Raw genomic sequence first — 13,372 nt, forward strand, 5'->3', positions numbered from 1 at the left:
TGTGCAGTTATTCTCTAAGAGGGTGCAGCACACGTTAAAAACTGGTGCTAACTTGGCAAAGCAATGGCAAGTGTATTTATATAGGATGAAAACAGTCTTTTTTAAGGTCAGAGAATACAATTTAAAGCTAAGATTGCACAATACAGGTATAGCATGGAGGAATAAAATTGGTAAAAAACAGTGGGACAGTGTCAGAAGCTGTTTTCTTTGGCATCAAATACATAAAATGTGTAATTAATTAAAGTGCACTTTACTGAAAACAGTTTTTTTTAGGGGTTATCATGACCATTTACAAGCCTTTGAATTATTAAAGTGAAATTCAACCCAACTGTCCATCACGGCCCTTTTTCCATCGATGCATGTCTGAGTAAAAGCAGCAAGACCCTGTTTCTGTCAACGTCGAGGCGATGGTTTATCTTGCGAATATTCGCCTGGATAAATGAAATCCGTGACGGCTTCCTCATAAAATATTTTCAGTATTAATGGCTTGTGATGGAAGCTGTAAATTCATGTTAAAATGAGGCGGCCATCTTGAGCTTTTGGCATTTCAATTATCCACAACACCCTGCGCAGTACACTCTGTCATTCTGTCAGCTTTAATGTTTTAATATTCTGTTTTAAAGGCTGCTCACAAACACACACAAACTGGTATAGGCATTTAGTGCAAACACACACACACACACACACACACACACACACACACACACACACACACACACACACACACAATATTTGATTTATAGTCGGAGCTATGCCTCAGTGACTAACCAGAGTGAAATATTAATGTGAAGGCAAAATGACTGACGTTCTCATACATTTTCTAGTGAGTGTGTGAAGAGGGATAATTTACTGTAATCCATTTGATGAGGAGCAAGCAGGCGTTCAGGAGAGCATCCATCAGGGCGATGGAGTTGACTGTAATATGTGATTATCTTGATCAACATGACAGCCAAACACACACTTACATATTATGCACACACACCCACAAAGGTAAATTAAAGAGGATATTTAATGCTCATTTCTAAGATTCATATTTGTATTTTGTGCCTCTAATGTGACCTGTTTACATGCTTTAATGTTCTAACAGTCTGTAACCAGAGCCCAGTCTGCTCTGATTGGTTAGCTTGCTGGCTCTGTTGTGATTGGTCAATGGCTTAGAGATGTCCCACCCCTTAGCTTATGAAGTACAATGTACTGGAGTGATAGCCAATAGAAGCATGAGTGTAATGTAGTGATGTCAATATGTCTGGAAGAGTATAATGTATCAGTTTCAGGCAGGGGGAGGAGTGTTTGGGAGAGAAACCTTGGGATTTTTGCCTTTGTGGACCATTTACATGCACTCAAACCTATACAACACACAACAGGGAAGGGAAAACACCAAAACAGTATAAAAGAGCTTACATGTGAGGTTATAATTTTGTAGTTTTAGCCACATCTTCACTACATCATATTGGGAACAAATTAACTAAAATAATAAAGCTGTCATACTATGAAACTTCAGATTTATACCACAACAAATGTGGAGTTGGCCCCATTGCAGAAAAACACAGACAGAGAGGTAAAGCTCAATGATTTATTGCCATATTAGGGTTTACAGTATCAGGGCTAACACGCAGGTGCAGCTCCAGGTTGATGCAACAGGAATGAAACAAGGCAATAAGGAAGAGAAACAGGATGTCAGCAGGTGTGTTGTTCCTGGTGTCACTATCGACGAGAGAAATCAGAGTGAGTAAATGCTTCATGAAAGGATCATCTCTGCAGGCAGGTGAACAAACAAACTCTTCCCTCACACAATACCAGTTGAATACCTGGGGAAAATACATCCTCTGTGTGCAATGAAAATGCTTTTTTGTTTTCTGGATAGAAAGCTCCACCATGTGCCGTGAAGACAACAGAGATTGAGTTTACTTGCTCGACTTGTTGTGGAGTGGTTAAAGATGATTCCTGATCAGAGTTTCCATCTCTGCGCTCTCAGTGGAACATTGTGATGCTTGTTCCTACAAGGCTTAAATACAGCAGGAGCCCGTCCTCCTCATCCTTCATCGCTCTCGCTATCTCTCTTCTCACTCCATTGCTTCCCATACACAGAAGATAAATCAAGTGCCAGGAGCCCATTGATGTGCGGGGAAATAAATGGACCATTTGTTGACAGAACTCATTTTCCCACTTCCAGGTAATAAAGTACACAGTGTTTTATTCTGCTTCTGTTTTTGGCTCTGGCCTTCCTTCCTGTGTCATTCGTTTGTCCTGACAAATAGGTGTGCTCGGTAGCAGACGGCCATATTTGGTTGGACTAATACACAGACACACACTTGTATGCTCAGTCTGGCCTTGTCTGCTGGAGGCACCTGCTGTAGCCCATGAACAGGTGTGCTCTGCTAATAAACCCAGCAGGATCACTGAATCTGCTTTTATCTGTTCTCTCTATTATCCCTCTCACTATTTCCCCCCTCTGTTCACTCCAAACCAGGTGCATCAGTTCACCCAACCCTGAGCCAAGAATATGAAAACTGGCTGATAATCATCAACACAGAGGACGTACAGACAGGAAATAGCTCTAATTAACACCTTTTTTGTATCCATGGAAGTCAACAGGACTACTTTACCATAATGCAAACATACAACCTGCTCTTTCCCTATTTATTCATTCATATCTCTTCTCACCTGGGGGGATGGTTTGACTGAATGTGTGGACAGTTTTCCGGTTACGCCACATTGATCACTGCTGAAAGAGTCTCAGGAGGGAGAGGCTTCAGGCTGCAGGATGTCTCTCTTTTGGCTGTAATTCTATTGCTAAGAAGATCCATGACAGGAATCCAGTTTGTATGTAGCTGGAGACATCGACTTTCAGGCTATGAGTCAGACCGTAGAGGAATAAAATGAAAGAAGCGTTGAGGAGAATTGAAAGCTTGAATTGACAAAGGAGATTTGGTGGGATTTGAAATCAGTTTCACAATAAGTAAAGGGAAGGTAATCGATTTAGGAATGATACCCTCAAGAAAAAACTGTCAACTTATTCAGTGTCACATTCAGATCACACAATTAATAAATATACTTAAGCTTAAACATTGCATTTTAAAGCTGCATTAATTAGATTTGTACAACATTCTTTGGTGTTTTTCACACGAATACAAATACACATTTTTCAAAACTGATTTTCAAAACTGAAAATGTTGGTTTTATCGGCTTATTTTAACAATGTGATCACATGATTCCTATTGATATTATCATGGTTATGTAGCTGTGTGCATCGGGTTTTTGTGTCCCCTTGTTTCCATTGTGTTTGGAGCTCCAGCGCTCTTAATAAAGTTGGAGAATGCTTTCTAAATTCTGTGCATGGATTATCAAGTTGGCGAAGATGTTATGGAAATGTATGGGCCGTTGTAGCGCGTTTGCACCCGTCAGCCATCCTATTTTTCCTTCAGTTTAAACTTTTTCCATCAAACATACTCATCGTATTTTGAATATGAATATACAAATACATCTACAGATCAATATTAGTCATGATATGTCATGATCCACAAAAAAAGGAAGTGATATATTCACAAAAACCTGATATTACTTTTTCAAAAACTAAAACAGCTCGAGGATTTTCTCAGATACAGTAATGCAAAACTTCTTGTTACCAATCTTGCTCAGTAACTCCAGCCTCTCTTGACCTCCTCCTCAGTAAGGTCCGCTCACCTCGGGTTAGCAACTCAATGTTTTGTTCAGGAACTCGACAGTTTGCAGGCCCAAGTGCTGCAGGAGCTGAAAACCTCTAACCACCTACTCGTTCTGCATCCAGACTGAACAAAAGCAGCATTTTTAAAAGCAGATATTTGTCAGACTCCGTGTTTCACATTTTGTTGCTCTACAGTTGGTTAACTACAGGCTGCAGCAGGAGTGATTTTTAAACAAGCACAGACTCGGGGAAAATGTAATAAATGTGATGTGGTGTTTGGTTGCTCTCAAGTGACAGTTTCACTTGTATTGTAAAATGCTTGCATGCACAGGCAATTTTGCACACACGCGGCAAGTATAGTGTGGATGTTCGTGAGCACACATACATATGCACCTCGAGGAGTGTGTGAGCTGTAAAACTGGGTGTTGAAAATGCTTCTTTGCCTGCAGCTCTAAGCAGAGAAGAAAGAGATCTGTGTACTTTTTGGAAAGTTTTCTCACAGGGGAATACAAATATAGTATTACCATTTCATTTTGAGGAATAACTATAGATATGTAATTACTGTGCAGGGTGACTGAAATACCATCTCGGTGGAAGTCATAGAACGGATGTTTTGGGCCTTCCAGTTGAACCACTCATAGGTGAAATGTATAATAATATAATCCTATAATCCATACAGATGGGTTTCATATTATAAATAGATTTTTACATTAGCACATGCTTTTAATTATAATTCCTCATCTTTACCTCTACGGGTACGGTTATTTAAAGGTTGAGTGTGCAGGATTTAGGATGATCTATTTGCAGAAATGGAATATAGCTTTCCTATATAGGTATTCACTAGAGTATCGTTTCATAAAACTAAGAATTGACGTGTTTTAATTAGCTGAGAACGAGCCCGGGTAGATGCAACTAAATCTCACACACTGGACCATTAATCAATCCATCATTCAAACCCTCACTTATATTCTATGTTAGCTTGTGCCCCGTACTACAGTAGAGCGGTATGTGCAGAAATCAACAGAAATATAGTTTATAATTTGGAATAAATTGGAAAACTGAGTCTGAATAGCAGAATGGAAAATGAGATTGAATGGCTGCTTTGAAAGTGTATTGATCCTCCTGTAAACTTCAACTAAACACTGTACACTGCAGTCATCCAAGCTCCCACATGGGATTTGTTTGCTCTTCAGTAAACAGCATGTTAGCAGTGCTAGTGTTGTGTTAGCTTTGTGTCCTGTTGTGTTAGCTTGATCTGCCAGCAGCTGTCGGGTTAGCTGACATTGCAAACTAGCACGCCAAGAATGCAAATAGACCGCTCCGTAATATTTGTCACCACCAGCAGTTTTCACACAGGAGGAAACCAGCTTATGTTCAAGGTAACGCCAAGAGCCACTTTCAGAGGTATAACAGAAACATAATGTGACAAATGACTGCACCGAGGGAGTCATAAGTAGAGCTGATGGTGTTACTTTTCAAATGATTAGCCTATAGTTAGGAGGAAAACGTGCCAGCATGCGGTGAAGTGTGCAGCGGATTCCTGGCATGGCCTGCTAAACTTTCACATCCCCTCTGAACTTGCACTGAACTTCTCTCTTTTTCTTCCTGACGCTAAGTCATTTTTCTTTTAGAAAGTATTGATCTTTCTCTCCCTGGTGCAGCTATGAATAAATCACCAGAAAGTGACAGAGAGGCTGCTCTGTCTGGGAGACGCTAAAGGACTGAGGAGGAGGAGGAGGACGAGGAGGAGGCTCTCGCTGACTTTCAACTGGCCTTTTTGAAACCTTGGACACCAGGTCGCTATCACAGCTGCAGTGTTGGCCTGGTTGTGGAACAATGGAGAACAAAATGACAGAATTTGTGGATTTATTCCTGAATGTGTGGCTCTCTGACCAAAAACAGGGATAAATCAAGTCAACGTGTGTGTGTGTGTGTGTGTGTGTGTGTGTGTGTGTGTGTGTGTGTGTGTGTGTGTGTGTGTGTGTGTGTGTGTGTGTGTGTGTGTGTCACAAAGCATCAACAGAAGTGAGCTCACTGTAAAATGTGACTATTTATTTATATTTTCTCTGTGTCTGTTTGATTAATTTTCAATATATGAGGTTGAGCTGTGATTTGTAAATAGAAAATCCACTAAATATGGATGTCAAGGTCTTTAATTTAATTTAGCCACACGTACGTTACACATGCATGCAAGAAAGCCTGGGACAGCAAAGAAAGAGATCAAATAGACTGAATCGGGTTTGTGGAAACAGGTTTTTTTAAATGACATGCTCGAAAGAAGATGCACCTTGTTCATGTTAGTCTAGTAATTATTTCAGGAACTTATATATAGAGGAAAACATAGAATTGTACAGGGAAAAATATATATTAAAAGCACCAAAAATTGCAATATTGAAGAGCATTTTTTAAACAAACTGTTATTTGGTAAGCCCGGTGTGTCTCACTCTTCCTGTGCCCTCCCTTTCCGGTCTCCTGTGACCCTCTTTCTACACTCTTTGCAGCTCATCACCACCATAAAGTGTTCAAAATAATGATAAATATTAAATATTGCAGGCCTACAATCAACATAGATGTCAATGAGATTAAAAACCATACTTAATTTGGATGTCAATCAAGTGGAGCCATCGAGTCATATTATATTTCTACAAATGCATCTTCAGGTTATTTATTTCATATGCACAAAACAACCCACTGCCATTTCCTAAAAGAGAACATATTTAGCAATAGGCTGATTTAGCATTAGTGTGTTTATCGTCAGAGTTTTTTCTTCGGGCTATTTCGTCAGGGTCAGTGGTGTATTTCATCACCCCCTTCACTCCATCAGTGAGGTGGATTTACATTTCTGCTGAGTAAGCACTTCCCGCAACCACGCCCTACCAAATCAAATGTCACACCATCTCCTGGGGTATTAATCACACACACAAACACACACACACACACACACACACACACGGAATAAGTCAGAAAGAAAAGAGGAAAGGTCACTCATGATGTTTGGTGAAGTTTTCCTAAGCAAGTTGTTTCTCACTCTTAACAGTTTGCCTCTTTGAATTCCTTTGAGTAAGCTTGTTAGTGCATGTTTGCACATTTTTGGGAGACAAACCATTGAATTTGGCTTGAAGAGTACATATTAAACTAATTTTCAGGTTCATATTTTTTCTCACCCTCTGTCTGAAACCAGATCCCAGTCTGCTCTTATTGGTTAGCTGGCTGGCTTTGTTATGATTGGTCAACAGCTTGGAGATGTCCCGCCCCTTTAGCCTATCAGTTACAATGTGTTGGAGCCAGTAGAAGCGTGAGTGTTTCATAGTGATGTCATTACATTACAGAAGTTAACAAAGGAGTGAGGTATATCTTGTACACCACAGGAGTCCGATTGAAGAGTTTAAGGCAACTCCCTCTAAAGGAGATATTGGGATTTAAGCCTTTGCAGACCATTTACATGCACAAACATCTATATTAAACACTACAGGAAAGGGAAAGTCTTGGGTTAGGGTATTTCCTTCAGTGGAAACATTATAGGAGAAAACTGGATGTGATTGAGAGACACAAGTCTGCAAAATGATACACACATGGCCTCGAGTGTCTTTCCAAAGCAGCTATTTTAATCCAACCAATCGCCATGAACTGATGTACACAAACAGACATGACCTTTTTCTGTACGCAATACAAATGTGGAGTGGTATTGATGCCTAGAACACACATTACAAGAAGGGCAACATAAATAAATAAAGGGCATTTTATAAAAAGGCATTCAGAAATGTTTGGACCGTTTCATTTGAAGACGTTCACAAGAGGATTCCTTGAACTGACCAAAACCTACTTTTTTGGGGGCCTATATTTTCTTTGTATTTTCTCTAAATTCATTGCATGTTGTATTTTCTTGCAATTCTTTTATTTAAAGTTGTATGAAACATATTTCTTAAAGTGTATTCGAGTAATCGAAAAGTGTTTTATACATTAAATGAAATATTAGTGCCTTTTTGGCTTTTTTTTATTGTGCATTTACAAAAGTACAAAAGGACTTGATGACGGTTCGCGAGTTAAAAATGAGTAGCATTATAATTCATCCTCTGGGGTCATGAACGACTATTACCATCTATCCAGTAGACATTTCAGTCTTGACTAAAGTGGTTTTACATAGCTAAAAATATTTCCTGATAGGATGTTAACCCACTATAGAGACAGACAGAGACTAATGCACAGCAGGGCTCAAAAAAAAAGAAGACAAAAACTAATCTCATCCATCTGCACAGGTCAGATTTCACTCAGGAAATGGGTTTCTTTCTCTCTTCATTCTTCATCGATTCTTCTTTCTCTTTCACCTTGTCTTGTTATTTCCATCACTCCCACTTCTCTCCCTCCTTCTCTTGGATGAATGAAAAAAAACAAGCCCCTCACAGTCCTCCTGAAGATATTTATTTACCGCTATGAAGAAAAACACTCTAGCAAAGAGAACAAAATACACAAAAATAGTTAGAATATTTTCCCTCTTTTGTTGGACACAAATGGTACACAAGAAGAAGACTTTTTTGGTGGATTTGGTAACTTAAATTGTATGTTATTAAACCCAGTGGCCCAGTCTTTAGGGACTTGGCTTGGGAACAAAAGGGTCGCTAGTTGAAGTCCCGATCGAACCAAATACAGAGCGTCGAATGGTGAATCCTTTAAAAATAAAAGTAATTGAGCATCCTCACCTGCGCAGATGTCGTTGAGTTCGTTGACTTCTTCCTGCACTCTGAGGAGTAGCAGGTCTTGCAAGATTTCCTGCTGCTCTTCTTCAGCCTCCACCCCGAGGAGCTCCAGGTGATGGTCCTTTAACCTCAGCAACACACGGCCTGGAAGAGAGACGTGCATGTGTGGGAATTCATTCATTCATTCATTCATTAACTGGATGTGTGTGTACAGTACAATCAAATCTCTGTCTAATAAAGTCTTGTAGTAATTGTGCAAACAAAGCAGGTTGAGTTTGATGCATGGCTTAATACCTGATATGGCGTGTTTAATTATGGCTTTTTGGAGCGTGTCCATCTTGGCCGGGTGATAGTCCTGCATCCACTCCAACACCTCTTCCACCGACCACAATGACACTCGCTTCGACAGGCCCATCACTCTGCAACCACAGCAGCAGCAGCAGCACCCTGGGAAAACAAAACCAGAAGAGATAAGAACAAAAGGTTTACAGGTTTACTACAGAACGGCAAATGTAGGTTTGGCCATTTGATGGACAAGAAACATAAGCAGTCAGGTGGGAAATACTCCAAGAATGGTTTAAAGGAAGTTCTTTTTTTTAAATAATCTATCATAGCTTACTCTCTTCATGACGTACTTACAGCAGATAAAGCCTTAGTTTAAATATAGAGGATTTTTTAATTGTATTTGATTAATATTTGCAGAAACACACTGGCTAAAAGATACTTTATTAATATAATCATTTGGGTATTTGTTTCTATTCTTCCTGGTTTCCATTCAAAATTAAACTTAATGACACATCACTTCTTGTTTGTCAGGCTGCAATTAAGTGTTATTCGTTAGCAATTATGCAGTCAATACTAAAAAACAAAAACAGTGGAACAAATACATTACCATTTTACAAAATGCAGGGTGGTTTTTTTTTACCTACATATGTTTTAAAACCCAAATGTGTTGCATTTAAATTTTGCCAGAACATTTTATCCAGAAAATAAGTAATGAGAAATTGTTACAATTTATTCCAATAAGGACAGGAGGCGTTATGCTAGTAATAAACCTGACAAGTGTTCCCGTGATGATTAAAGTTCACCTCACCAGAGTTTAAGCAGAATTGTCGTCACATAGAACATGCAGTTTCCCCTCTGCAGGATCTCATGTGCAGTTTTGCCCATTAGCAGAGGACATTGCTGCCTGTTGTCCCTCAAACGTAAGGAAATGTCATTTTCTCTTGACATTTAACACTTGAGATTAAATGGCCTTACCAAGATGCTGACAGACATCTCGTTGAGGGATTCCTCAAGGCTGAAAATAACAGTAAGGTGACACCCACCATCTCAGACACCAAAAAAAAGGTCAGAAAAGTTCCCCGAAAAAGTTTGTTTAGCCTGCGGTTCTGTTGGCTTTCCTCCCAGCTATATCCTCCTGGGCTGCAGCGCTATAGGGCGAAAACTGCTAAACTGTTGATGTGACCTTTTCAGCGGGCCAGTGTAGTTATTGGGGTATAAATACAGGAATGTAATTTTCTGTGTTAATTAAGTGGGATGGGTGATTGGCTGGTGCAATAACGAGGTCCCAGCAGAGTAATTGACATACAGACGGTGAAGACCTTTACAACGGGGCAAAGACACGGAGGAAACTTCCAACTGGAGACAGGTCGAGCTGAGGGTAAAGAAGGAAATCTCAAGGCTGATTTTTATGCCTATGGACAGCGTTTCTTAAACTATATGACTCCCAAGATGGGCTGAAATCTGCAGGGAAATAAAGTGGATGTATAGCCTCTTGTTTTGCTCTGAAGCATTCATTTCTGTCGCCCAGTTACAAGTAAACCAGGACTTGTAAACAAAAGTAATATACGGGAACAAGAAGGGTTTGGAAATTGGCTTTTTGTACCACAGTGATTTTACCATCCTGTACTATAACTGCAACTTATTAATTAATGTCCACTACTTAATCCAAATGGATGTGTTTAAATCTTTACCAAACACATGCCTGCTGACTTGTACTTTGAAAGTTGTATTGAGCTTTAGGGTAGTGACGTTGAAGTGAATTCTTGGGCAGCTATTCAGGTTTTACTTGGCATCTTGATTATATATATATATAGCAACAGGAGCTGCATTAAAAGTATGAAGAGAAAAGTGGTACCAGGAAGGAAAGTAAAGTGGTTCTGATGTTGTAAACAGAAAGCAGTGCATTGATATCACTCTGGGTGTTTCGAAAAACTTTAAACAAGATATTTCCACAAACTTAAAACTATTGCATTTTCCATGTTTTCTTGAGCATAAATGGGTATAATTGGATTGTTTTTACTCTAGTTAAGTCAATATGATGCCTGGGCTTCACTTTTTGTAGCAAAACAATACTTTACTGATACCTCAGTTAAGGAATATAATCATTTTTCTCTGGAAAACTTGCTTCAAAAATACATTAAAGACGCCAAACTTCTGAATGTTAATTAAAATACTGTCTAAACACAAGCAGTCACACAATGTGCATTAATGAAATACAGTCTGAAATTAGGAATGTTACAATGACGACCTGACAAAGCAAGGACAAAGTAAAGGACCACAAGTGTTAAAATGGGTATGTTCTCATGTGACAAAATAACCAAACCAGACAAAGTGTTCAAACAGTACACTCAAGATGCAGTGTGTGGTCATCATGCATCCTAAAGTGTAATCCTACCATCTTGTGGTGCCTTGCAGAATTACATCATCTCTTGAACAAGCCTTTACATTGGACTGCTGAGGTGTTCAAGTTCACTGAGACTTCATTTAATTAACCTGCAGCTTTTCGTAGCCTGATTTTGATCCATTATCATACCATGGTAGGAGGTTAAGGCTGATTTTATGTGAGTTGAAAGCTCAATTTTGTTTCTCGTTTTAGCAAAAAGCAAATCATGAACTCATTAAAAGAGGGCTGTTATCATTTGAGAATAGATTCAAAGTTGTGTCTGACATTTTACAAACTCGTCATTCATCACTTCATTGAAAACTGCATTGCCTTACACACACACACACACACACACACACACACACACACACACACACACACACACACACACACACACACACACACACACACACACACACACACACACACACACACACACACACACACACACACAGCTCGTGTTGATTTAAGAAGTGTAAAATGTGGTTGAAAATGTTGACATTTCGACCACATAAGGTGTTTTCTTGAACGCATGGCAAATGCCGAATTACAGTAGTTACTCTCAGACGTATTTTCTGTGATTTAGCAATTGTCTTGCTTTCCCGGTGAATTAAGCCTGTTGAAAATATAAAAAATACGAATGTAATTTGGCGTGTTCTGTGTGGGAAGAGACACGGCCCGGTACAGTAACCCATCAACAGCTGCCTTTCATAACAGCAGACACTCTAAACAGCTGGTCAAACAAAACCCTTTACACACGTTAGGATCGGTTACTGCTACAGGAAGTAGGTGATATTTACCTTCAGTCCGTTTGGTTTTGACAAAAGTATTAAAGGCGACCCTTTCCACTACCTGAAGAGTAACATTCAGGTACCATTAGGTGCATTCCTCTTCCTGGACCCGCCCACCAAGGTGCAGCTGCACGTGATGCCTTCACTGCTGTCAGGAATACTGCCACCTGTACTGCACATGCAAATCACGATGAAAAATACGCAACATTCCGTTTTCAATAATGAAGCTTTGTAGCTTTAAGGCCCAACTTCTCCAAAGTAGTTTTTAATATATTTTTGTTATCATTTAATGACCGAGAAATGTATTTATTTGTATGCAACAAGACAGGGAAGACAGGGACTAAGACACGTTTACATTTAGGGCCTTACTAACTCACTTTGGTTGCGAATTGGTGATAGTGGTACACATCAGCCTACTTGCCAAACAGCACAGTACTTTGCTCTTGAAGATATGATTTATAATTTTAAAATGATTACAATTATAATAATATACATTTTTTTTCATGGGTTCATGAAGGCACCACCAAATTAGGTCATGTCAGTAGTCCTAATAGTTTGTGTAAAGGTCAAATACTGACATGTTTGTCAGTTTCCTTTTCCAGTTTCTGATTCCAGTTTCATAAAACGTATAGGTCCATTAATAAACCATCTACACCCAACAGGGGGCGCACATGTACAGGAGGTGCTCTCTTTCTCCCCTCTGTTCTGCACCAGCTGCTCGGCTGCAGAGAAAACTACAGCTGGAGTTTTGTGATGGTCACGTGACGATGTTGTCAGTATATTACTCCCAATGTCAGAGCGTGTTCGCTTCTATAGAGCACTGAGAGTGTGTGTGCATGGTGCAGTGTTTCACTCTACTTGCAGCTTCAAGTTTAATCTAATGCAGTTTTGAACTCTGACATCTGAAACAACTGGAGATACAGCTTCAAGAAACTGCTTTTTGAGAGGAATTATGAGACACGTGGAGCTGTGATTTAATTTTCCAATTGACAGCTGGACAGGTGAGACATCATGATTTATTCAACCTCCTTAAATCTCAGTTTGGTGTTGTATGTTGTGCTAAACTAACATAATCTGGGGAATTGTTATCCTAAAATGCATGAATCCTGCAGGGACTGCACCTGTTTGAACCTCAGCTGACTGTCACCTGTCCTCCTTTTTTTAAAGAGATATTATGTTCAAGGGAGCAACTCTGTTCAAAACTCATATGCATATTAACATTTGAGCTGAAAAAACGTAGTTAATAGAGACTTAATGAAGTGATTAATGCTGTTGTGTGAGTGTTAAAAGGTTAATGATATTTGCTATGCAGCCGTTTAAACTCGCCGCATGATTTATTGTGCTTTGACCTTTTTTAAGTGGCAAACTGGTTTACATGTGGAAAATATTCATTGCAATTAAGTTGAAAGGCAGCCGTTAAAAGGCTGATTTAATGCATATTAGAGCCGTATGCTACATGGACAAAAGGACAGGAAATGCACATTTAATGGAACTCATCCGCAGAAAAGTGTTGCTTTGTGTTTGAGCGGTCATGGGTGAAGTAAATCTGCCTGTA

At 39.4% G+C, this 13,372-nt stretch overlaps 2 protein-coding genes across 3 annotated transcripts in view; one reads left to right on the forward strand and one right to left on the reverse strand.

The window, feature by feature from the left end:
• Nucleotides 1-1,559: 1,559 nt before the first annotated feature.
• On the reverse strand, nt 1,560-11,974 carry LOC134877289 (sterile alpha motif domain-containing protein 12-like). Of its 2 annotated transcripts, none has more exons than XM_063902748.1 (4): nt 11,827-11,974; nt 8,653-8,805; nt 8,362-8,502; nt 1,560-1,704 (listed from the first exon to the last, which is right to left on the reverse strand). In XM_063902748.1, exons 2-4 carry the CDS (start codon nt 8,771-8,773, stop codon nt 1,592-1,594), a joined length of 375 nt encoding a protein of 124 aa, XP_063758818.1. In that variant the 5' UTR covers nt 8,774-8,805; nt 11,827-11,974; the 3' UTR covers nt 1,560-1,591. The 2 variants fall into 2 exon arrangements, with proteins under 2 accessions (XP_063758818.1, XP_063758819.1); XM_063902749.1 differs by lacking the exon at nt 1,560-1,704 and adding an exon at nt 7,248-8,109.
• Nucleotides 11,975-12,637: 663 nt separating this feature from the next.
• The window catches only part of scara5 (scavenger receptor class A, member 5 (putative)), a 65,165-nt gene continuing 64,430 nt past the window's right edge, over nt 12,638-13,372 (forward strand). The window contains exon 1 of the mRNA XM_063902331.1: nt 12,638-12,818. The gene's annotated coding sequence lies outside the window, so the exon portion shown is untranslated. The remainder of the gene's footprint in view (nt 12,819-13,372) is intronic.

This window comes from Eleginops maclovinus, chromosome 15 (genome assembly GCF_036324505.1).
Source record: "Eleginops maclovinus isolate JMC-PN-2008 ecotype Puerto Natales chromosome 15, JC_Emac_rtc_rv5, whole genome shotgun sequence".
Taxonomy (NCBI): domain Eukaryota; kingdom Metazoa; phylum Chordata; class Actinopteri; order Perciformes; family Eleginopidae; genus Eleginops; species Eleginops maclovinus.

Bases quoted from the DNA above. Each gene is read 5' to 3' on its own strand.
- LOC134877289 (XM_063902748.1), bottom strand. From the start codon at position 8,773: ATGGGCCTGTCGAAGCGAGTGTCATTGTGGTCGGTGGAAGAGGTGTTG. The intron at 8,503-8,652 runs GTATTAAGCCAT...TCTCTCTTCCAG, and splicing joins AATTAAACACGCCATATCAG to GCCGTGTGTTGCTGAGGTTA. The intron at 1,705-8,361 runs GTGAGGATGCTC...TCTCGTCGATAG, and splicing joins ACTCAACGACATCTGCGCAG to TGACACCAGGAACAACACAC.